Source organism: Propithecus coquereli, unplaced genomic scaffold (genome assembly GCF_000956105.1).
Source record: "Propithecus coquereli isolate 6110/MARCELLA unplaced genomic scaffold, Pcoq_1.0 Scaffold621, whole genome shotgun sequence".
Taxonomy (NCBI): domain Eukaryota; kingdom Metazoa; phylum Chordata; class Mammalia; order Primates; family Indriidae; genus Propithecus; species Propithecus coquereli.
Window position 1 is genome coordinate 304,490 of NW_012152186.1, and position 24,070 is coordinate 328,559.

At 57.8% G+C, this 24,070-nt stretch overlaps 2 protein-coding genes across 4 annotated transcripts in view; one reads left to right on the forward strand and one right to left on the reverse strand.

Annotated features, from left to right (window-relative positions):
• The window catches only part of ITFG3 (integrin alpha FG-GAP repeat containing 3), a 30,175-nt gene extending 19,717 nt beyond the window's left edge, over window positions 1–10,458 (forward strand). Inside the window, exons 4-13 of the mRNA XM_012659598.1 lie at window positions 4,035–4,151; window positions 4,523–4,714; window positions 6,309–6,439; window positions 6,847–6,979; window positions 7,244–7,373; window positions 7,737–7,877; window positions 8,225–8,300; window positions 8,497–8,652; window positions 9,020–9,122; window positions 9,203–10,458. Coding sequence (XP_012515052.1) covers window positions 4,035–4,151; window positions 4,523–4,714; window positions 6,309–6,439; window positions 6,847–6,979; window positions 7,244–7,373; window positions 7,737–7,877; window positions 8,225–8,300; window positions 8,497–8,652; window positions 9,020–9,122; window positions 9,203–9,414 — 1,391 coding nt within the window. The 3' untranslated portion in view covers window positions 9,415–10,458. The remainder of the gene's footprint in view (window positions 1–4,034; window positions 4,152–4,522; window positions 4,715–6,308; window positions 6,440–6,846; window positions 6,980–7,243; window positions 7,374–7,736; window positions 7,878–8,224; window positions 8,301–8,496; window positions 8,653–9,019; window positions 9,123–9,202) is intronic.
• A 2,263-nt stretch (window positions 10,459–12,721) lies between these two features.
• On the reverse strand, window positions 12,722–21,655 carry RGS11 (regulator of G-protein signaling 11). 3 transcript variants are annotated; one of them, XM_012659585.1, is made up of 17 exons: window positions 21,593–21,655; window positions 21,201–21,297; window positions 21,066–21,116; window positions 20,787–20,893; window positions 20,030–20,081; window positions 19,856–19,914; window positions 19,583–19,659; window positions 19,336–19,417; window positions 18,696–18,764; window positions 17,372–17,401; window positions 17,236–17,297; window positions 17,013–17,126; window positions 16,805–16,920; window positions 16,586–16,673; window positions 16,367–16,505; window positions 13,039–13,121; window positions 12,722–12,923 (listed from the first exon to the last, which is right to left on the reverse strand). In XM_012659585.1, exons 1-17 carry the CDS (start codon window positions 21,653–21,655, stop codon window positions 12,809–12,811), a joined length of 1,404 nt encoding a protein of 467 aa, XP_012515039.1. In that variant the 3' UTR covers window positions 12,722–12,808. The 3 variants fall into 3 exon arrangements, with proteins under 3 accessions (XP_012515039.1, XP_012515040.1, XP_012515041.1); XM_012659586.1 differs by lacking the exon at window positions 20,030–20,081 and having other exon boundaries at window positions 19,856–19,917; window positions 20,771–20,893; XM_012659587.1 differs by lacking the exons at window positions 18,696–18,764; window positions 19,856–19,914; window positions 20,030–20,081; ... (2 more) ...; window positions 21,201–21,297; window positions 21,593–21,655 and having other exon boundaries at window positions 19,583–19,605.
• Between the last annotated feature and the right edge of the window lie 2,415 nt (window positions 21,656–24,070).

Consider the following 24,070-nt stretch of genomic DNA (forward strand, 5'->3'; position numbering starts at 1 on the left):
GAGTTTGAGATCAGCTTGAGCAACATAGCAAGAGCCCATCTCTGCAAAAAATAGAAAAATTAGCTGGGTGTGGTCATGGCAACTGTAGTCCCAGCTACTTGGGAGACTGAGGCAGGAGGATCGCTTGAGCCCAGGAGTTTCAGGTTGCAGTGAGCTGTGATTGTGTAAAATCTATAGATTAGTTTGGGTAGAATTGCTGTCTTAACAATATTAAATCTTCCAGTCCATGTATATGGAGTGTATCTCCATTTATTTAGATCTTTAATTTAACTTTAACAATGATTTGCGGTGTTCCATGCATAAGTCTTACACTTCTGGATTCCAGAAGTATTCTCTTTGGTGCTATTATGAAAGGAATTATTTTATGAATTTAAGTTTTGGGTTGATTGATTTTTATATAGAAATACTACTGATATTATATTGACTTTTTTCTTGTGACCTTGCTAAATTCATTTATTAGATCTAGTAGAGGTGTGTGTATTCTTGAGGATTTTCTACGTAGAATGGTGTCATCTGCCGAAGAAAAAGATACTTCTTCCTTTCCAATCTGGTTGCCTTTTATTTATTTTTCTTGACCAATTTCACTGGCTAGAATTGTAGTATAAGTTTAAATAGACCTGGTAAGAGCAGATATCTTCTTCCCAATCTTAGGGAGAAAACATCACATCTTTTAGCATTGAGTATGATGTTAGCTGTAGGTTTTTTGTAGATGCCCTTTACCAGTTTGTTGAGTTTCTGTCATGAAAAGATATTGGATTTCATTAAATGCTTTTTTTGTATCTATGAGACTATTGTGGGATTTTTGTCCTTTGTTCTATTAATATGGTATATTGCATTAATTTATTTTCAGATGTTAAACCAACCTTGCATTCCTGGGATAAAATCTGTTAGATGATGGTATAGAATCTTTTTGTTTTTCTCTTTTTTTAGAGACAGAATCTCTCTATGTTTCCCAGGCTGGGCTCAAGCCGTCCTTCCGTCTCAGCCTCCTGAGTGTAGGCACATGCCACTGTGCCCAGCAGAATCCTTTTTTTTAGTTGGGGGATTCAGTTTGCTAATATTCACTGAAGATTGTTAAGTCCATAGTAATGAGGGATATTGAACATAGCTTTTTTTTCTTGTGATATCTTTTGTCTGGCTTTGATGTTAGGATTGTTCTGTCTTTCTAAATGTGTAGATAGCTAGGTGCCTCTCTAGTCTCTCTTGGTTGTATACAAAGCCTTCAGACTTGCAGTGATGCGTAAGGTCTTATCAAGACCAACTATGGCTGGATCCGTCTGTTCAATGTCTGGCTAATCTTCCTATGTGTTACTTGTCCTACTCTGCGTCGCAACCTGTGGCTAGCTTCAAGCTGGACGACCATGTGTCTGCCAGGAGGTCGCTGTTGTTTCAAAAATACCCAGACATGTGGGCAGTTGATTGAGGGGGGAGGTGGAGAATGGGAGCTGCCCAAGGTAAAATGCCTCTGGTTCCCACTGTTCTGACCCAAGGCTTAGTAGTTTTTCTTAAATATAGTCGTGGGTCGCTTAACCACAGGGATATGTTCTGAGAAATGTGTCATGAGGTCATTGTGCAAACATCATGGAGTGCACTCACACAAGCCTAGGGGTCTAGCCTACTGCACCGAGCCTGTGTGGCACAGCCTATTGCTGCAGGCTGCAAGCCTGTGCAGCATGTCACTGTACTGAGTGCTGTAGGCAGTTGTAACACAATGGCGAGTACTTGTGTGTCTGCACACAGAAAAGGTGGAACAAAAATACACTATAAAGATTAAACAATGGCACACCTGTATAGGGCAACTCTATTATCATCTTACGAGGCCACCGTTGTACCTGCAGTCTGTCACTGACCAAAGCATCGCTATGTGACACATGACTATAATCACTTCTCAGCTTTTTGTTTGCCTTTAATCTATATCCAGAATCCTGATACGGTTGTTTTTGACAAATTTGTCCTATTGTGTTACCACTTTTTGGGGAGAGGATTTGCCAAGCTCCTCACTGCACCACTGACTTTGTAGAAGTCCCGTGTCTGGTGCTTGATTTCTAAAAATCATGGTAAAATACCTCACAAAAAAATTTCCATTTTTAAGTATACAGTTCAGTGGCATTAAGTACATTCACAATGCTGTGTGACTGTTTCCCTGTTTCTAGAACTTTTCGTCATCTTAAACAGAAACTCTGTACCCAGTAAGTAATAACTCCCATTTCTCTCCCCACAGCCACTCCCAGTCTCTGCTGTCTGTCTCCATGGACTTTCCTGCACTAGGTCCCTCCTGTGAGTGGCGTCATACAATTTCTGTCCATTTGTGTCTGGCTAATTCCAGTTATTGGTAGCAGGATGTCCTCAAGGTTCGTTCATGCTGTAGCATGGTCAGAACTTCAGTCCCTCCTATGGCTTCAGTCCTCATGTACAGCGCGGTTTGCTCACTCATCCTGTCGATGGGCACCGCGCCGTTTCCACCACGTGGCCGCTGTGAACATGGTGTGCAAGCAGCTATGTCGGTCCCTTTTTCAGTTCTTATGGGTCTGTGTCTAGGAGTGGACTTGCTAGATCACATGCTAATTCTATTTTTAACCTTTTTAGGAACTGCCAAACTTCTCTTCACACCAGCAGTGCACAAGAGTTCAGTTTTGCCAGCACTTGCTTTCTGTTTTTGTGTTTAGTTTTATAATAGCCATCCTAATGGGTCTGAAATGGTGTCTTTCTGTGGTTTTGATTTGCACTCCCTAATGATTAGTGACCTCGAGCCTCTTTTTATATGCTTATTGGTCATTTATATATCTTCTAGGGGAAATGTCTGCTGAGTCCTTTGTCCTTTTTTTGTGGGGGATTTGTTTTGTTGTTGGCTTTTAAGGCTTCTTTATATATTCTGGATATTAATCCCTTATCACATGTGATTTGCAAATATTTTCTCCAATTCTGTGGACTGCCTTTTCACTCTTTTGTTAGTGTTCTTTGATGTACAAAAGTTTTTAATTTTGATGAAGTCCAATTTATTTTTGCTTTTATTTTTTTAATTTTTAAAATTTTTTATTAGAGACAGGGTCTCACTTTGTTGCCTGGGCATGAGGACAGTGGCATGATCATAGCTCACAGCAACGGCAAACTCCTGGGCTTAGCCTCCTGAGTAGCGGGTATACAGGTGCGCACCACCACACCCGGCTAATTTTTGTACTTTTTGTAGAGACTGGGTCTCACTATGTTGCTCAGGGTGGTCTCAAACTGATCCTCCTGCCTTGGCCTCCCGAAGTACTAAGATTATAGGCATGAGCCCAGCCTGTTCTTGCTTTCGTTGCCTATGCTTTTGGTTTCATATCAAGAAATCATTATCAAATCCGATGTCATGAAGATTTTTCCCTCTGTTTTTAGCTGTTATGTTTAGGTCTTTGCCCCCACCCCACCCTTTTTTTTTTTTTTTTTAAGAGACGGGATCTTGCTATGTTGCCCAGGCTGGATTCAAACTCCTGGGCTCAAGTGATCCTCCTGCCTGAGCCTCCAAGTAGCTGGGCCTATAGATGCAAGCCAACACACCGAGCTGTTCTGATCCATTTTGAATACATTGTGTCAGCTAAAATACATTGTATAAGATAAAAGTCCAACTTCATTCTTCTGGTGTTTTATTTTAAGGCATATAGTTTATCATTTCAGTCCTTGAATGAAAGGAAATACTAGACCCTGACGGGTGTGGAGTATGGACTGTCTAGCTCCCAACCTGGTCTAGGGAGGGATTCGTTCCTGAACAGAGGGTGTTCATAATACCCAGGCGTCCTGCACGTTCCTTCCTGAAGGTTAACACCTGGCCCTACCATCCGATCCCAGCCGTGTGCATGAAGAGTTGCTGCTGCTCGGAAGAGGTGTAGGAATTCTCTCATCCTTGTGAGAAAGAAGCCACTTCTCTGTGGGCTGATCTCACAGTGGCAGATTCTGACTTTGCCAACCCCCCAGAGCAGAGGTGTAGGCGGCGTTAGGCTCGACCTCCCCTGTAACCCAGGCGTGGCCCATGGAATATAGTCTGTGGTTTTCTTTTTCAGTCACCTATGACTTTCTGGCTGTGGAAGACATAAACAGGGACAGGATCCGAGATGTTCTGTTTCTTTATAAAAATACCAATGGCATCAATAATTTCAACCAATCCTGCGCTGATGAAGGTAATTTTGACTTTATCTGAAAAAGGAGGACCTCCCTGTAGGAGGAGCAATCTTTGCTTTAGGTCATCCTCTCACTTTAGCAGTGCTTGGGGGAAGCAAACGGTGGCATTTCTGGAAACCATGACATCATTTCTCCTTTCTAGCAGGACTAGGAAGAGGCAGGGAACAGGCTCAGCTCTCAGCAACCCACTTGGCTACTGACCCCCGGGGTCGGCACTAGAGCCTTCACGGATCTGAAGGATGAGGGGCCCAGGGATAGAGGAAACCTGCCGTGTGGTGGGGCCTGTGGCGGGGGGTGAAGTGTGGGGAAGCCCCTGCCGGCAGAGCGCAGGCTGTGGCCAGCCCAACCGCCCCGCGTCTCTCTCCTGCAGGCTTGTCCTCCCCCTGCGCCTTTGTGGCAGCTGTGTCAGGGGCCAACGGCAGCATGCTCTGGGAGAGGCCTGTGGCCCCAGATGTGGCCCTCGTGAAGTGTGCTGTGTCCCAGCCAAGGGGCAGCGAGGTGTCATCTGCCTGCATCCTTGTAGGCAGACCCGATTCTGTGATTGCAGTCGACTTGTTCACAGGTAGGCAGCCAGGTAGAGGGGCTTGCACCTGAGCCTCCTCACCCGGGAGGGCGAAGGCCAGGATGCCCTGACAGGAGTCAGCCCTGAGATCTCAGGGTGGCTGGCTGGGTGGGAAGGAAGCTTACGGGGTGGGAAACCTCCAAGGAACGGGCAATTGCCTGGAGGTCTCATCATGCCTCAGCTCCCTTCATCTGCTCTGATGTCTCCTGCTGCTGTCTTGTCACCTCCGGTTTACATTTTGGTTGTGGATGTGCAGCAGAGTCGGTCAGAAACCTGTGGGGTAGAGACGCGGAGAGGAGGGCTGCCGGCTGTTCATGGGGTGCACACAGCAGCAGTGCCCAGAGCAAGCCCAGAGCCTGAACCCGAACTTCACCCCCCGGGAAGGTCTGGCTTCCTGGTGCTCTTCACCTTGAGGGCTTATGTCTCTGAGCCCTGACCTCACAGGTTGTGTTAAGCACCAAGGAAGGGAACACAGGGTGGAGCAGAAGTGGTTTGGTTGGACCGTCCCTTGCATCTTACCAAGGCCTGAAAGAATTCTCTGCCTAGATTTGGTGTATGTTAGCATTTCCCTCATAAGCTGTAGTTTGAAAGATATGGAGGAAAATAAAGAACAAGCTGGAAATATTTTAAGAATCGAGAAATCAGTCTGAAAAAAGGGGTTTGGTGAGTTCATGCCTGGGTAAGAAGCTGTAACAGGCCAGGTGCAGTGGCTCACGCCTGTAATCCCAGCACTTTGGGAGGCCGAGGCAGGAGGATTGCTTGAGACCAGGAGATCAAAACCAGCCTGGTCAATATAGTGAGACCCTGTCTCTACAAAAAAAAAAAAAAAAGCTGGGTGTGGCGGTAACAGCTGGGTGTGGCGGTACGCGCCTGCAGTCCCAGCTACTTGGGAGGTGAGACAGGAGGGATTGCTTGAGCCCAGGAGTACGACGTTACGGTTAGCTGTGATCGTACCACTGCACTCCAGACTGGAGAACAGAGTGGGACCCTGTCTCAAAAAAAAAAAAAAAAGTGTTACATCAGGACCTGTGGTCAGTAGGTCCACCTCTGAGCATGCACCTTCACTGGCTGCCTTCTGCGTGCAGGGCGAAGAGAGGGGCCACTCAGCTGTGGCCTGCATGGGTGCAGAGGTACAGGGTACAGGAGGAGGCAGGGTTCTGAGGGGTCTAGAGAGGTGGTTGAGGTCTGGTCCTGTCCACCTGGGGGGAGGGTCAGCATCGACCCTGGATGTTCTGCAATGGTGCTTGTTTAGTGCCAAGTGTTAGAAACACAGATACTGGAAAAGGAGGGAGAGCTCTGCAGTTCCCACAAATACCACTTTGAACATGTTGGCATGTGACCATCCAGACTTTTTCACAAGGCCACGTTGCATATTCTGTGAACACCACAACGTACCTGCCATTCCTTTACAAGGACGGCCACACATGCCTCTGCCCGCCCATGGGCAAGTGATTCCGTTTTGAGTGTGCGGCGAGCCTCGGGTTGCGGGGGACGGGTGCCTCAACGTGCATCTGCCAGCAGAGGCTGTGCTGTTGCCAGATCGCCGTGAGGGGGGATTTGGAGTCATGTTCGCTGAGAGTGTGCTTGGTTTTAGGGGAAACCCTGTGGACCCGTCCTGGCAGCCCCGGCGGGAACGCTTCCATCCTGAGCCCTTTGCTCCAGGTGCCTGACGTGGATGGCGACGGGGCCCCAGACCTGCTGATTCTCGCCCGGGAGGAGGAGGAGGTACAGACCAGCAGCGCCAGCCTCCCGTCCTCGAGGCCCACATACGCCAGAGCCTCTGCCCTGCCTCCTTGTCACTTCCACTGCCCAGACTGGACTCGGGTCTGACCACTTGCTGGAGGTCCGCCCAGGTCCCATTCCTGACGCCCGGGATGCTGAGGGCTGCTTAGCAGTTGCAGCCTGTGGGCCTTCTCAGAAGTGGCAGAGCGTGCGTGTGCCATTCGTGCTGTCGCGGTGTTGGGACCTGGAGCCTCTGTGGGGCCAGACGCTCGCCACACACTCTGGTGTCAGAGCACTCTTTCCTCCACACCAAGAGAACATTGACCACCTTATCCTTTGGCACCATTTAAAAATGCCCCTCCCTCTTGAATGTCTGGTCTGTCTCATCCCCCACCGCCCTGCCATTGCAGGTTAACGGTTACATCTACTCAGGCAGCACCGGGCACCAGATCGGGCACAGAGGCAGCCTTGGCATAGACGGAGAGAGCGGCTTCCTCCTCCACGTCACCAGGACGGGCGCCCACTACATCCTCCTCCCCTGCGGTACGTTGTGCCTGCCGTATTCCCAGGACTGGCTTCGCTCTCAGAGGTGGTGCTGGTCTTAAAACGATTAGTTCAGCACCCTTGGGGAGCACAGCATGTGAGGGATTGTGACGTCCCTGGAGGCTGGTCCCCTCCTGCTCTCTTTCTGACGTGCTGCTCGATCCCTCATGGGTCAGACAGCCTGAGGGCCTGGCGCCACGCATTCCTGGAAGTGGGGCTGGTGGATGACCCTGGTGACTTCAGCCTCTTCTGTGTTTTGAATAGCAAGCTCCCTCTGTGGCTGCTCTGTGAAAGGTCTCTATGAGAAGGTGACCGGGCAAGACGGCCCATTTAAGAAGGACCCCCTGTGGGAGAACATGCTCAATGCCACCACCTGCAGGATGCTCGTGCACAGGTGGGTCTGGGCGGCGGCTTTCTACTCGCAGGCCTCATGTGCAGAGGGTCTGTGTGGGGCTCATAGCAGCCAAGTGGGCTGGGCGTGCCAGGGCCTTGCTGTTGGTACTGCGAGGCCACCCTGGGCTCAGATACCAGAAACTGGCAGGTAGAAGCTGAGTGAAATCCTAGAAGAAAGGTTCTCAATGGCGCACTCGTCTTCCTTTGCACAGGAAGTGAGGGTTTTACGTTTTCAAGCTGGAGAACTAAGAAATACGGGGCTTTGGGGCCTGAGAGAAGCAGCCCTGGGACAGGCAGTGCTGGGGGTCCTGCCTTCCCACTTGCCCCCGGGGACCCTGTGCCCTTCCTCCCGCCTCCTGTTTAGCGCCGGAGCAGTGCGCTACCTGGTGCGCGTCCCGGGGAAAGCTAGCGCGGATGTGCTCCTTGTGGGCGCGGAGGCCTGTGTGCTGCTGGATGGGCAGGAGCTGACTCCCCGCTGGACGCTCGGCACAGCCCAGGTCCTGAGGTAGGGGTCTTCCTCGGGAGCCTGCACTTGCTGCACACCCCACCCCCGCAGGCCGGCGTGTCCCAAGGGACCAGGGGGCAGCCCCAGGGATAAGGGCTGGGGGGGGTGGACTAGAGGGCCCACGTGCTGCTGCCAGGCCCCGCACCTGCCCTCCCTGCTACCTGCACCAGTGGAGGGGCCCGTGCAGCTCCCACCTCAGCCATCAGCCCTCATCCTGGAGCCTGCTGTGGGCTGCCCTGGGCCTGCCCAGGTGTGGCCACAGAAGGCTGAGGGGCACACCCATCCCCAGGTAGTTCTACATCTCAGTCTCGACAGAGGGCTGAGCTCTTCTTCCCTAATTCTTCCAGAAAACCCATTTTCGGCCACTACGAACCAGACACCTTGGCTGTGGTCATTGAGAATGGAACCGGCATTGACAGACAGGTTGGCTGCACTTCCTTCTGAGGTCCCACCTTTGTCGCTAGCTGGGGATGGCCTGGTCTGAGAGCCGGGCTGTGGCCCAGGGGACTGGGTATGCTCTGGCTCCTCAGAGAGCAGCTGCCTTTAGGGCCTACGTGGGCGGACGCGCATGGTGTCCGTGTAGCCTGAGGTTGCCCCACGGTGTCTGCTCCCTCCCCAGATCCTGCTCCTGGACCTCAGCACCAGGGCCATCCTGTGGAGCCATGCCCTCCCCAGCCTGCCCGGCAGCCCTCCCTCCTCCAGTCTGCCAACCGCAGACCACCGCTCAGCTTTCTTCTTCTGGGGCCTCCATGAGCTGGGCAGTGCCAACCAGACGGTACGGGACACCTTGGAGCAGCCCATGCCAGGAGCCAGGGCCTGGGTCCCACTGGAAGTGCCCAGGAGCTAATCAGTGACTGGGTGGCAACAGATAAATTGAAGTCAAGTGAGATCCATCACGATGGGGTGGTGACGAAGGAAGTGTCCGGGATGTCCCAAGGGTGGACTCAGCAGCCCTCTGGTGGGGATGGGAGGGCAGTGCCCTGGTAGGGTCAGGGTCGGGTTGGGGGAGGGAGGGGTGGAGGTCGGTGCAGAGCTCCGAGCACAGCCACTGCGGCCACAGCACCCTGTGGCAGTGACCTGAGGCTGCCCAGACCCACCTGTGGCCCAGGCACAGTGAGAGCCGCTGTTGGCTCTCGCTGCAGGAGACCAGAGCTGCCTGGCACAGCCTGTACATGTTCCACCCCACCCTGCCTGGCTTGCTGCTGGAGCTGGCCAACGTGTCTGCCAACATCGTCACTTCCGATGGTGAGCGTGGCCTTGAGTGGGGGCTGGGGTCTCCCCACCATTAGGGCCTTTGGTGGCCCTAACAGCCATGTGCCCCACAGTGGTCCTGTTTGAGCCAAGCCGCCACGCTGCCTACGTGCTCCTGACAGGCCCGGCGAGCTCAGACATGCCTGGCCTGGTCTCCGTGATCAAGCACAAGGTGCGGGACCTTGTCCCGAGCAGCAGGGTGGTCCGCCTGGGGGAGGCCGGGCCGGACAGTGACCAGGCCATCAGGGACCGGTTCTCCCGGCTACGCTACCGGAGCGAGGTGTGAGGTGCATGCCGGCCGCACCCTGCAGGGCGACTCCAGCTGCTGAAGTTAGACGTCGGCCTTCCCTGGTCTCCGTACTTGACTGCCCCACCCAGGCCCTGGCGGTGGTCTCCCCAGGATGTGTGGGTGAGGGACGCCCAGGCCTCCCCTGCTGCCCAACACGCCATGTCCTTCTGAGTCCTCACATGGGGCTCGCGCTGCACCCCACCGGGGTCCTTCTCGTGGCCAGGCTGCCTTTGTGGTGGCCTCCCCGGGCCAGCTCAAGCAGGGCGTGGCCCCACGGCACCCCATCCTCACATGGCACCCTTCGCCCGCCAGCTTCTCCCCAGGCAGAAAGGCCGAGATCATTGGAAGGGCCCAGGGTGTCCCTGAGAATGTGCTGCCCACACTTCCTGCAGAAGTCCCTTCCCGCCTTCCTGTTTGATTCTCTCTGTGCTCTGTCCCCCAGAGTCATGGAGCTCAGAGGGTAGGGGCCCTGGGGGTGGCCTCAGGACAGCAGCTGGGACCTGAGGCAGCTCTAGCCCCCAGCCCTTCCCAGAGCGAGGAGGGAACCCTCCAGCATGGTGGGTGACTTGGGCCCTTCGACTCGGCCCGCGGGCTCCTGACAGGTGGGGTAGTGCACTGGAGTGGGGCGCCAGCAGCTGCTCGCAGGTGCCCTTGGGGGCTTCACGCCCCTCATGCTGCTGTGTGTGCTGTGACTGTCCCAGGGAACTGGCTGTAAAATGCACGTGTAGGTCAGTGCACACTGGAGCTGCTTGTCCCTTGAGGGCCCCTGTGCCCTGGGCGTGGGAAGCACCTGGTGCCTCCTGCCTCCCACTCGGTGCTCTCACTCCCACCAGTCTGTCGCCTGGTCCAGGACTCACCTCTGTGCCTTGTTGCCCCGAGGCCAAGGGCAGCTGTGGGCCCTGCCCAGACACCAGAGCCCAAGCTTTGTAGCCAAAGCAGCCTGATGACTCCAGTCACCATGGAAGAAACCAGAATAAACGTTTTTGCACTGTCTGAAAAAGCCCAGTGGTCAGCTGTGAGCTGGTGTCTGTCTGCCCGTCTCTCCGCTCCCAAAGGAGTGGGATGGATTTGTTCCTGGCACGGTGGCCAGCAGTGTGCTGCCACTCCTGGTCAGGGTGGGAAGGCTGGCTGAGAGGTGAGCACCGCACACGCAGACCTGCCCCCTAGAAGCGTCAGCACAGCCTCCAGGGGCATCTGTGGTTTGAGGACTCCTGCCCTCCAAGCCACGCACCCAGCCCAGTGGAAGCGACAGCGGTGGCCTCGGCACCCCTGCGTCCTCTGGGCCGGCCAAGGGCCCGCAGGAAGCAAGGGTGGGGGTGAGCTCTGGCAGCCACCAGGGGAGGAGCCTGGCAGGGGGCTTCCATGAGACGCAGCTCTGGGCGTGGAAACGAAGAGGGCAGTTGCTTTAGAGGACCCTGCGGGAGTTTCCTGTTGCATAGCTGCACAGGTGTGACTTTGTTCCTGTTTCTCCTTGCCAAGGCTTGGGAGGGTTTGAACAGGTGGGAGCCCTCGGGCCAAGAAGTGGGTCCCTTGTCCCTGAGAAAAGTCACCCAGCCCACCCAGCCTTGAGCATGGAGGAGCCACAGGGCTACGGGCCAAGTCCCCTGAGTGAAAACCAAGACGCTGGAAGGAGAGGGGAAGGTCTGCCCCTGGGGTGCTGAGAGTCTGCACCCCCTGCAGGGGAGGGGTCCTGGAGGTCCGGGGGGCTCTGTGTGTCTGGAGGACTTGGGGCAGGTTGGGCACAACTGCCGATTCGGTGCCAGGAGCCCCTCCTCCCCACAGGCTCCCTGGAGTCGGTTTCCTCACTCTTTCCCCTGGAGGGCAGACTCCCTCACGCTACCTGGTGCGCCTCCACCCACCAGAGTGCAGGCGGACCCCCAGCTATCTCCTCCTAAAGAGGAGAAGATTCCCAAATTTAGCCTGAGAAGGCTGGTCCCTCCTCCATTGACCCCACATGCCTGGGACCCTCCACGGATGCTGCTGTTTAACCTGAGCCCTAGTGACCTTCCCCACCTCCCTCACCACATACATGCCACAAGCACGCACACCACACACGCACATGCCTCACATTCATATGCCACAGTGTACACCTCACATGTGCATAGTACATACATGCATGCTTCTTAACACGTATGAATGCCTCACGTGCAAACTACACACGCACGTATGTCCACAACAGGAGACATGCACACATCCTATGTACATGTGCTTACACACACATGCCTCACGTGCGCACACTAAACGTGCATGCATTCTATGCAGACATGCATATGCATTCCTCACACAGACACTACACACGTGCACACCTCACATGCATACCCTACACGTGCACACACTACATAATGCATGCCTCACACACCACATGCAAGCTACATACGCACACGTCGTGCACACGCACACGCATCCTATGTGCACTCACCATGAGCTGCACCGACAGCAGGATGGGCTCAAAGTGAGGACCCAGGGGTCTTTTATTTTTGTGCTGGAAGAGGGTGGGAGCTTGACGCGTGGGCAAGCCCTGTGGTTAGGGCTGGCACCCCCCCCCAGCTGAGCCAGTCAGAGCTGCACCCCCAAAGGAGCTAGCCTGTACCTTCACGCAGCCTGGGGGGCAGTAGGCCACTTGGGGGAGGGGAGTAACGTGGTGCACGGAGAGAGGCTTGGCAGGGAGGACACCTGCCCAGATCTGCCCTGACAGAAAGAGGGGCCTCCTTGTCAGTGGAGTGATGATGTCAGAATCATCTGCACAAAGCTGGTGCAGCAGCCACAGGTTCAAGGTGGAAAACCAAGTTCTGGAACGTGTGTGGTGCCAGTCCAGGCGAGGGTGGTGCGGGTGCAGCTCTGGAAGGTGGTGAGCATGACGCAGGCTCAGCATGGCCTCCGTGGAGCTGAGGGAGCTCTCTAGGGTCCTCAGTTGGTCCTCACGGCAGAGCTGCTCCTGGACGGGGCAGAGTCTGCCCTGAGACCTGCATTTCCTCATCACGTGGCAAGTGCCACCTGTCTGTGCATCTTGCTTCCAGGTATTCACCGGCTGACGTGACCCAGGGGGGAACTGAAGACCACAGCATGCCAGGAACTCCGTGTGGCCCTGGTCTCACCTTTCTTCAGGTAACGGGGCCTGCCCCGCCCCACGCGTGGCCAGTGCAACCCCCTCGCTGGGAATCAGCACGGGACCAGTCCCCCTGGCAGAGAGGACTTGCCCAGAGGAAAAGGAGAAGGAAGCTAGAGAGAGGCCTGTGTGCCCCACAGTGAGGCTGGCACCGGGGACATCCGTGCTGGGGAGGCAGCAGCTGCCAGGACCCTGGGCCAGGGGGAGGGTGACCGTGCAGTCAGCAGGGTGTTGGGCAGGAGGGCCTGGGAGGTAGGAGGTGAGGACGACAGGGGCCAGGTCCACCTAGGCCACGCTGTCACCACCGTCAGGGCCGCCAGCCACCATGGGCTCCCCAGAGGGAGGAAGGAGAGCAGGGCTGGGGCTTGCGTGCCACGGCTTCCGTGGGAACGGGAACACCCTGTGGGCAAGAAGGGGGCTGATGGCAGGTGGCCGGCGGAGTCCTGCCCACCTCACACAGGCCTCGGCCGTTTCTGGGGAGCGGCAGCCGGGAACGGGGCACTGCTTGGGCTCACCGTCTCTTCGTCTCCAGCGGGATCCCTGCCTCCGCCAGCAGGCCCTTGTACAAGTCAGACTTCAGGAACCTAGGGTAGGAGTCCTGCAAGGGACGGCGTCCGGCTCTGACCCAGCCACCCCCTCTCCCCAGCAAGGTGCAGCCTCTAACCCAGTCCCAGCGCACGGTGCTGGGGGCACCCAGACCTGCGGGACCATCGGACTCGGGGACACCTGGGCTCCCGTCCCCTGGGCCATTCACTGCAGAAGCTGGGCGGGGGCCCTCGTGCCCAAGCACGAGTAGATGGCGGCACCTCCAGTGCGGGACCCTGAGCAGCCGCACGGGAGGTGCCTGCAGAGCGAGGGCAGGGCATGGAGGAAACAAAGTGGGGCAGAGGGGACTGCACAGGGGTAAATAAAAAGGAAAGGGATCTGACTATACTTGCTTATACTTTTAAAGAAAAATACGTTTTAAATTGTTCACTTTGGTGGGAAGGAGGGGAGAAGGGGAGGGGGCAGGGATATGAGCCAGATTCTCTTAAACAGACCTTGCTCTGTGTAGAACTGATTTTGGAACTGAATAGATATTTTATATAATTATAAAATACAAAAGCAATTCCCAAACACTGAAAGTGAAGTGGGACAAGTGACACCAGCCACGTACCCAGTCGGTGTCGTAACCCTAAGCACACGCAGCAGAGCCGCTCAAGGTGACGTCCTAAACAGGGAACATACATAGGCCCGAAAAGAGAAGACAACCATTTTCAGTGGCCACAGTGCAGATGGTAGCGTGTTGTTGGGCTGAGAGTGACGTGTGAGGAAAGCACACGCGTGATCGTATCAGCAGTGCTGACACGATCTGCAACATGCGAGCAAGGACCAGAGAGTTTAAGGAAAACCTGGGATCCTGAGTGAAGTGTTAGCAAGAGCTCCTGGTTTTTGTTTAAGACACGTGTTTCCTAATTCTGTACCAGGGAGCAAGGAACACAGGAACACAGGCTGTGGTTTCTAAACGCCACCCTTGGAAAGGGCCAGGACTGCCGTGGAAACGGCCGACTCCAGGGGTGGGCAGGACAAGCCGGGGACGAGTGAGAGAAGGGGAGCCGCCGCGGTGGCCGGGGAGACACATTGGATGACTGGGAGCCACACGGCCACTGTGGGGCCGTGTGCTCACCACCTAAGCATGACTGAATGTGGGATTGAAACACATCAGATATGGTGACATCTGTGATTTTCTGATGGTATTAAAAAGATCCAAACCTCACCACCCTCGGCAGATACTAAGGTCCAGCTCATTTTTTAATAGATTTTTTTCGTTTTTAGAGAAGAGGGTCTTGTTATATTGCCCAGGCTGGACTCAAACTCCTGGGCTCAAGTGATCTTTCTGCCTCAGCCTCCCAGAGTGCTGGGGTTACAGGCTTGAGCCTCCGCGCCTGACTCCAATTCATTATTTTTAAAGGTGGTAAATAAAGGAAGGTGTCGAGCACCTGCCTTTCTCCCGCAGTCGGCACCACTGGACACCCAGAGAGAGGGGAGGGAGGCGGCTCAGAAGCATCCGCTGATAAAGAGGCAGGGACGGAGCTAGAACAGGACCGCGCCGCAGTCCCTAACACAGGCAGGGCAGTGGCTGCACCAGAAAGAGAGGCAACGGCACCTCGTGTACCCTGACAGAAGACACCAAACACCACCCCAACAAAACCAGGCAAACAAGCAACAAACCCTGGAGATGAATCTGACCGAGCCTTGAATGTAACTGCTCCCTTACAGAAAGACAGGGCAGAGAAACAGGTCAACGAGGCCACAGGGATGTGGTCAGCAAGAGCCAGGCTGTGAGAAACAGGCTGGACAAAGGATCCCGCGCCTCCAAAGAAGAAGGGGGAGATGACGTGGAGAAAAACCTATACTTCAAAAAGAGATTCAAGGCCGGGCGCGGTGGCTCACGCCTGTAATCCTAGCTCTCTGGGAGGCCGAGGCGGGCGGATTGTTTGAGCTCAGGAGTTCGAGACCAGCCTGAGCAAGAGCGAGACCCCGTCTCTACTAAAAATAGAAAGAAATTAATCGGCCAACTAAAAATACATAGAAAAAATTAGCCGGGCATGGTGGTGCATGCCTGTAGTCCCAGCTCCTCGGGAGGCTGAGGCAGAAGGATCACTTGAGCCCAGGAGTTTGAGGTTGCTGTGAGCTAGGTTGACGCCACGCCCTCACTCTAGCCCGGGCAACACAGTGAGACTCTTTCAAAAAAAAAAAAAAAAAAAAGAGATTCAGGAGACTTATTGACCAATTCTAACAAAATCAGGATTCAAATTCAAGCAAATTAAAAAAAGAGAAAGAAATAATTATAGGCTGCAGTATACGGAATAATCCCCCTGCGCCCCAGGGATGTCCACGCCTAATCCTTCAACCTGAGAGTAAGTCCCCGTGCGCGTAAAGTGCTTTTACAGCTGTGATTATATTTAGGGTCTCAAGACGGGAGATGATCCTGGATTATCCGGTGGGCGCAGCAGGATCACGGCTGCCTTTGTGAGTGAAAGGGGGCGGCTGGAGGGTCAGAGAGGGGTGGGACGATGCTGCCTTGCTGGCTCTGAAGAGAGGACAGGGCCAAGAGCCAGGCTGGCAAAGGCAGGAAGTGGTTTCCCTGCAGACACTTGACCTCAGCCCAGGGAGACCGTGTCAGACTTCTGACCTCCGGAGCTGTAAGAACATGACTCTTGCTTCGTGGTGGTTTCTTACAGCAGTCACAGGAAACCAACACATAGGCCGAGGGAGGAGGTGAGAACGCTGATTAGGTATTCGGGGGCATTAAGTAAGTGCTGTTTGTTTACAGTGTCATGTTGGCATCTACAGTAAGGTTTGAAAACGGGAGGTGTCCATATGCTATAGAGAAAGATATATATGTATGCTGAAGTATCTCTAGGTAGGAAGTCTGGAAGTGGCTTTCAGGTAACAAGGGGAGGGTGGTAGGAGGTGGGTAGACCTGTCAGGACAGGCCCTGAGTTGAAGGTAGGCCATGGGTACACAGGGATTCATTTTAATTCATTTCTGTTCATACTTGAAAATTTCTATATTAAAATGCTTTTCCAAGTCGAAACCAGACCCTTACTAAGCATGGGACCTGGGCAGGTCCTTCAGCCCCTCCGCCCCTGTCTGCTGTCTGTGGACGGAGCGAGCTACAGGACGAAACCACCTCAGAGAACAGCCGGCACAGTGCAGCCAAGGCCCCGGGACCCCCAGGCCAGCGGGCCCCAGGGAAGGCGCTCCCACGGGCAGGGGCAGCGTGGTCAGTGAGTACAGATGGCGAGGCCCAGCTGGGGCACCCCCACCCCACACCCTCCAGGCTGGCCCAGGGCCCACCTTCTTCATGAGCATGTATATGTGCAGCTGGGCGTCATCCAGGACGTAGCGGTGGGGCTGGCGCAGCCCTTCCAGGGTCCGCTCCATCGTCCGGCTGTCAATGTTGACCCAGTGGGCAGCGCCAGGAGCCAGGAACTGCCTGGGCGTGGGACAGTGTCAGGTCATCCAGGCGGGTATGTCTGCCCAGCAGCCGGCCAGCACCCGGCCCGCGGCACTCACTGGTACACGGCGTCCACCAGGGCAGGGACTTGGGCCTGCCCTCCGTAGCGAAGCTCCTCACACGCCTCCCAGAAGCTGAGGTTTTCAGCTGGGGGCCCGGGAACCCGGTCAGGAGCCAGCAGGGGACTCCTGAGGGGCGGGCAGAAACGTGGGGGACAGGGTCCCAGGCAGCAGCCTCCCTCACGGGGTCCAGAGCAGGTAGTGGGGGGGGCTTCTCACCACTGAACTCCTTCCTGAGAAAGTCCATGAAATGGGCCCGCCCCACGGGGTCTTCCAGCAGCTCCTGAAAGCTGAAGGCCCAGCGCTCCACGCGGAGCTTTGTAGGTGCCGCCGCCCTGGGGGAAGAGGGTGTTGGGTGGCTGGGCTGACCCTGCGCCAGCCCAGGATGGGAGCACACAGGCCCCTGCCCGCCCCGCCCAGGGCTCACGTGGGCGAGTTCACAGCCCAGTAGGCGGCGCTGTCTGTGATCCAGGGGTTGCCGGGCAGGCAGCCCGACAGCATGGGGTCGTGCAGCCTGTGTTGGACGCTGAACTGCAGGTACCTGGAGAGGACAGTGCCGGGGGCTGGGCAGGACGGGGCCTCAGGGACAGGGCGCGCAAGAAAGGGTCTGGGCTCTGGGCTGGGGGTCTCCAGCTGCCCCCCCGACTCACGCCTCAAGGCAGACAGAAGACTTCACCCGGGCCCTGCCCAGGGCCTTCCTGCAGCACTCAATCTAGGACAAGAGACTCGTGAGCCTAGTCCTGAGCTGGGGGCGGGAGGCCAAACCCCCACCCACCCCGGACCTACCTCCTGCTTATAGAAATCCGAGCTCTTGGTCTAGAAGGGGACAGGTGACTGCAGTTAGATCGCAGGCCCACGACCGAGACCCTGCCCCAGCAGGATATTACAGAGAACAGCTCAGGCCCAGCCCTGTCCCTCAGAGCCCCCTCCTCCAATGGGGAGTTTGACTTTCCAGGAGACCTCTGGGGGCCTGTAGTCCAGAGATTTCCGGAACATTCCACAGAACCCTCAGCTTCTCACAGTTGCCTTGAAGTCCCCCAACTGTGATTAATATGTCATATTTTCAAATGCATTTAAATCATTTTTTTAAACAACATATACATGAAAAGCACTCCTAATGGGCTGACACTGGGGAACTCGGGTTTAACTCAAACTCAGGAGCCGTGACCCTGAGGCCGCTGACCCATGTTCCCCACATGGGTCTGGAGCCAGAAGCAGGGGACCCGCCACGTGATCAGGACATGTTTGAGTCCCAACATTTGCCCCAGCTCTCTTCGACCAACACTGTGGTTTTTTTTTTTTTTTTTTTTTTGAGACAGAGTCTCACTGTGTTGCCCGGGCTAGAGTGCCGTGGCGTCAGCCTAGCTCACAGCAACCTCAAACTCCTGGGCTCAAGCGATCCTCCTGCCTCAGCCTCCCGAGTAGCTGGGACTACAGGCATGCGCCACCATGCCCGGCTAATTTTTTCTATATATTTTTAGTTGTCCCATTCATTTCTTTCTATTTTTAGTAGAGACGGGGTCTCGCTCTTGCTCAGGCTGGTCTCGGACTCCTGAACTCAGAACAATCCGCCCGCCTCGGCCTCCCAGAGAGCTAGGATTACAGGCGTGAGCCACCGCGCCCGGCCCTGTGTGGGGTTTTGAACCCAGGAAGAAGTTCATCTGTTCTCCGTTGTGGGTTTGGTGGTTCGTTTTGAACAAAAGGCTTTGCTGCTACGACTTGGGGATATGTCTGTCCTGGTCTGGTTCCCTCTAGTTCTGGAGGCCACCAGAGGCCCAGGAGGCAGGAGGCTGGCTCAGCCCAGGTCCCTCAGGCCTGTAACCCTGCTGGTCACCCCTCCAAGTCCCTGTGAGCCCTGATATTGTCCCAGCCTGGGGGAAGAGCCCCCTCCCTGCCCCAGGACCACTGCACTTACGTGTACCATGGCAGCAGGTGGCAGGGAAGAGAAGGTGAGTTAGCAGGCCACTGGGGGTGGGGAGGGCAAGGGCAGAGTGACCAGGAGCAGCTGTACCATGTGTCACTTGGGTGGTCTGGAGGACGCAGGGACGGGCAGCCCCAGCCCCCGAGCAGTCCCACGGTGCAGTGGGGTGGGCACGCGAGCGGGGCTCACCATCTGCACTGGGCTGGCGGCGCAGCAGCTGAGCTCTGGACCCTGCTCCAGCACATTGGGGGACCCGGGCTGCAGAGGGGAGATGAGGTGAGGTGGGGGCACAGCTCTGGTGGCCTTCTGAGACCCCACCCTAGGGCTGAGTTCTACCTCCACAGACCCCCGGAAGCTGAAGCACTTCACCCTGTAATGTGGACACGCTCAAGGGAGCGCAGGAGCCCCGACCCGGCCCCAAGCCCCGGCTCCTCTCTGCTCGTGCCCCCGCTGCGTGGCCTATCCACCTGGTCTCCCCACTGCCCCCGATGGTAGTGGGACCTCAAACCACCTGCCAGGACCGCAGTTCTGGGTAAGGCCTGATACCAAGCGAGCACCCCAGAAACTCCTGGGCTGTGACCTCAGTCCCTCATGCTGTAGCTGAGGCCAGCCCCACACTCTGCCTTCTCCTGAGGGTCTTCAGTCCCCCTCAGACTGAGAGAGCAGCTGGTTTGTCCTGTGGTCTTGGGGTGGGGCAGCCTCAGACCTGACCTGCAGATCTCTGGGCGAACCAGGACCTGGAAGGCGTGTCCTTCACAGGCTCAAAACGGAGGCCCTGCGGGAGCTTTCCAGGGAAGCATGACACCCCCACTCCCCATCAAGGGCTTACCGGGGGCCTGTTCACCAGCCAGAAAGTCTGCTCCTGGCATGCAATGACCAGCCTGTCCCCCTTCCTGCGCTGCTTAGCTGCCCTGGGAGGAGTAGGCAGAGTTGGGAAAACACTGAGCCACTGCAGTGCCTCCCCCGACCCTCAGCCCCAGGCCTGAGTGGGCAACCACTCCTAGGCAGTGCCAGACAGGTCCCACAGCTTCCGGAACAGGTCGGGTTAGTGTCGCGGGCAGGCGGCAAGGTCTCACCGCAGTTGCTCTCTGGCCTGCATCAGCACCAGGTCCCACGCGTGGTTGATCCTCTTGTGCAGCTGGTCATAGCGCTCCTGGGGGCAGCAGGGTCTCGGTGGGTAACCCCCTCCTGTGCCCAGCTCCAGGGCTTGGAACCCACTACTCCAGGGAGACTGTGCAGGGAGTAGGGGTGTGTGCAGGGGGTGATCTCGGGGCCTGGGCTATATGTTCTGGGGCAAACGCGGGGCCAAGGACTCTTCCAGCTGGATGAAGCCTGGTGCAGGGTCCCACCTTCTCATGGTCGAGCAGGGACCCCTGCTTCCGCATGTTCTTCTTGGCCAGGTAGATGGCTGGAAAGACGGTGCGGGCTGCAGAGGGCAGCCCTGCTCCTACCCCGCAGCATCATCCTTGGGTCCACCATCCTGGGAGCTTGTCCTCAGGCTAGCCCGCCCCCTCCTCACTCACCATAGTCCAGCTCGGCGGCTGGCCACAGGGTGCTTGTCCAGAAGTACGGTGTCTGGTGGGGTGCAGGGAGAAGGGTGTCTGGGACCACCCCAGGTGACATATCCCCTCACAGCTCCCTCGGAAGGGGACTGGGCTTTGCAGAGGGTCTCTGAGGACCTCCCTGTCTGCCCACCACCCAGAGGCCCTGCTGAACTTTGGCCATTCGGCCCCTTTGGAACTGAGCTCAGCTCTCCCCTTGGAGCTCTGGGCAGCGGCAGCCTCCTGACAGTGGTTGCCTGAGCCCTCCCTTCAGGGTGGGGTGGGGCAGTCACAGTCTGTGCTTGGGGTGGGGAGACCACTGGTGGCAGGCTGGGCCTGGGTCCCTGATGTGGTTGGGGAGGAGGGAAGGGTCTCCATCACGTCTGAGGACATGAAGTGCAGGGCTCCTGTCCTCATGCCCCCCATAGCCTCCTTCTTCAGGGGTGAGGGTCTAGGACCCTCAGGAAGCCAGCAGAATCTTCTGTAGTTATTACCTCTAATGGGGTCCCTGCTGTGGCACCAGGAAAACTGACACTCTGTCCCTTAACCTAGTCCTTCTCACCACACGGATACTTCCAGTCCAGGCCTTTTGGGGAGGGGGCAGTAGACCACCAGCCCACGATGCCATCGCCACATCCCACTCCAATCCCAGCAAGCTCCACGCCCCTCCCTAGAGTCTCCACTAGTTGGCCTTCTGGGTAGGTAGCTGGGGTCCCACCTGCTCCCCGCCCAGCCTGACCTGGAACCTGTAGGGCGTCTCGTCCTGCCGGAGCACCAGGATGCCAGGGTCCCGCAGTGGGTATATGTAGCCATGCTGCACCAGAAGAGTGCCCAGGTGCAGGGCCTCTGGGAGAGTGGGGTGGTGTCAGCTGGGGGACCCGGGCCTGAGTTCCCCCAACCCCAGCACACCCTGCAGGGCCTGACGCCCGTGACCCCCAGAAGACCCAGCCCTGTGCCACCAGCCAGCGACCCCAGCCTGGTTCTGGAGCGGAAGGCGGCCCGCCGGCTGACCCCTCACCCTCCTGCGAGATGCAGAACTTCTGGATCAGCCACTCCACGACGTCGCCGCCTGCGCAGGAGATTGCGGTGGAGGAGGCCGAGGCGCGCACTGCCCCCGCCCGGTCCGCGCCCGGCCCGCAGCGCCTCGCCTCACCGGTCACCGCGTGGGGGACGACGGTGATGAGCAGGCGCTGGCTCCGCATCCTGACGCCCTGGTCGGGGTCCTGCATGCTCAGGACCACCCGCTCCATCTGGGCGGAGGGGCCGTGAGGGGCTTCTCCGGCCGCCCCCAGGTCCCAGGTCCCGATTCCCAAGCCGGCCCGATGCCCGGGTCAGAGCGCTCAGGCCGGATTAGCGCGGGGCGGCAGCTGGCGACAGCTGGCGGGAGAGGCCCGGCGGGGGCGCAGGGCTGGGGGACGCGCCGGCCCGCCGAGCGCAGCCCCCAGGCCGCGGGCACCGCGCGCTCCCGCACCGGCCACCCGCCCGCTCTCTCCCGCCCTCCCGGCCCGGGCGGTGCGGGGACAGCGCGCCCCCCGCGCCCCCCACCTTGCTCAGATGCAGCCTCTGCGCGCGGGCGCGCCCGCCGGAGGGTGCGGGGCCGGCGGCCATGGCTTCGGGCGAGGCCGGCGGTGTCCGAGGCTGCCCCGCCCCTGTCCCGCGGGGCTCCCACCCCGCCCGGCCCTGCGCCCGAGGTGGCCCGAGTTAACCCTGCGCGCCCCGGCACCCGCGAGTCCCGGGCCGCCCGGTCCCACTGCGGGTCTGAGACAGCCACGGGGTTGGCGCCGGGACAAGGATCTCCCCCAGAAACAGGCTCTCGCGGGCGGGGGCGTGCCAGGGCCGCGTGCCGCGGAGGGGGCGTAGGGGCGATGTGGGACCCCGAAATGTCTGGCCTGGGCGGGGCTTGGACCCCCATGGAAAGGGGGGATGTGAGGAGTTGGAGGGGATCCGGGCTCAGCTGGGACAGGGAGAAGGTGGGGGAGGGGCTCACACGGCTCATTGAGGGCTGAGGACTCAGCGAGAGGAGGGGGGTTCAGACGGGGTCGGGGCCTCAATGAAGGAGGATCCAGGAGAAGGGATTGTGGGGAAGCGAGAGCAGCAGGGCTTTGGGGGCCACTGCAACACCGTCCCATGTGTGGGGCCTGGCTGTGGGGTCAAGGAGAAGGTGTGACTGCGGCGAGAGCGTGTGTCTGCGCCGGCCTGGCACGGTGCACCGCCGTGGGTGCCGGGTTCGTGTGCCAGGCCCGTCTGCTGGGGTTCACACATCAGCTGGAGGCTGTACGTGTGTGGCTTGGGTCTCCCCATCTCCTGCTGTGGGGCCCTGAGCGGGGTCCTTCCAGGTGGGGAGGAGGGGAGCGAGGCAGACGGCTCAGTGGCACAGGGGCCCGGGAGGGCCAGTTGGGGAATAGGCAGAGCCCTGCCCAGGGGACTCTGGGACCGGAGGAGAGGCACTTTGCTGCCAGGGAGGCTCTCAGTGCCCTCCCCACCCAGTTTCGCCAGCGGCCGTGGTCTCAGGGCCCCACTCCCAGCCTCCGACAGTTTGGCCACATCCATCCCAGACCCCCTGGGCTAGGCCGAGACCCTCAGGCCCCACGGGGCAGGGTCATTGACCTATTTTTAAAAGGTGCAAAGGGGCCTGTGTAGGGGCTGGGCCTGGAAGAAAGGATGGATGGGAAGAACCTGAGCAGGTGAATGAAGGGTCAGGTGAAAACACCTGCCCGAAGCTGCTTGTTTGCTGAGTGCAAAGTTCAGCTAAAAACAGCTGACCTGTATGGACAATGTTAAAGAAATTAGCAAACGGCCCTGGCCCTTTGCATGTGTCCTTGGAAATACATACGGGGAGGAAGTTAGCTGCGGAGGCCATTTTCTCCTGCAGACTTTGGTCTCTTCCCTTCTCTCTAAGCACTGTTTCGAGTAATCATTCCTTCCCTCACCGCCGAGCTCAGGAGCAAAAGCAGCTGCAACAGCCCTGTTTCTGCTTTCTTGCAGACAGGGTACCTCTCGTCCCCTTCCTCGCTCGGGGTGCTGGGGGCTGGGCAGGGTGGGGGTGGGCCCTGGCCAGGAGCCTCCAGACATGGCTGAGTCCATTTCCGTTGCTGGCGAGGACGGGCGGGATGAGATCGGCCCTGGCTGGAGGGAAGCTCTCGTGCCAGGATCCCATCTCCCTTGTCAGGGTCAGGCTGGCCCCGGGGTCTGGCTGCGTTCTGGAGGGGAGGCACCACGTCCAGCCTGGAGACCAGTGGCCTAACACCCCAGTCCCTGCAGGGGAGGGGCAGCCAAGGTGGGGCTCTAGGGGAGCCTGGGCCCCCGCTCACAGGAAAGGTGGTGGGCGGATGGGGGAGTCCAAGGGGGACAGTCCCAACCCAAACCCCACTGCCCCCCAGCACCCAAGGTGGTTTCCTGCTCAGAGATACTCTGGACACAGGTGGGTGTGATCTCAGTGTCCCCAGAAATGGGGATGGGGGACAGGGAGTGTCTGAGAAAGAAGAGGGCTCAGGCTGGTGTTCTGCCGCCTCCGCCCTTACTCGCGCGCAGGCCTTTGGTCCACCTGTTCCCCAGCCTAAGGCCCTCCACCCCCCCACCTCTGGTCTCAGCTGAGGTGTCAAGACCAGAAGCTCCCACCTGCCCCCTGTTAGCACAGCCCCCCACTGCTGCTGTGCTGTGGTGGCAACGTCCTCTCCCCGAGGACAGGGCCCTTGGTAATCGGGTCTCCAGGGCCGGGCAGAGACCCCCCACTCTCCCAGGAAGGGCCACTCCCGCAGGTAAGCCTTTGGGGGATCCTGTGTGTCCGCGGGCATCTGCAGACCGCACCTCGATGTGTGGGCGGGACTCGCGTTCACCGCCGTTCCTCCCTGTTGGCGACTGCGAACCTCTAGGGTGCGGGGCGCCGGCTCCCCCCGCAGGCCGGGCTGCCCCAGGAGTCCCCTCCGCCCAGACGGCGCTGGGGGCGGGGAGGGCGGAGGGCTGCGGGCGCAGGTGTGGCCCGCGCCGCCCGCGGATAATGGCCGCCTGGAGACGCGGGGGGCG

Excerpts from the sequence above, each read along its gene's own strand:
- RGS11 (XM_012659585.1), bottom strand. The coding sequence starts at position 21,655 with ATGGCCGCCGGCCCCGCACCCTCCGGCGGGCGCGCCCGCGCGCAGAGG. Across the intron at positions 18,765-19,335 it reads GGCTGGTGAACAGGCCCCCG|CCCGGGTCCCCCAATGTGCT; the intron begins GTAAGCCCTTGA and ends TCCCCTCTGCAG. Across the intron at positions 13,122-16,366 it reads TATACATGCTCATGAAGAAG|GACTCCTACCCTAGGTTCCT; the intron begins GTGGGCCCTGGG and ends CGTCCCTTGCAG.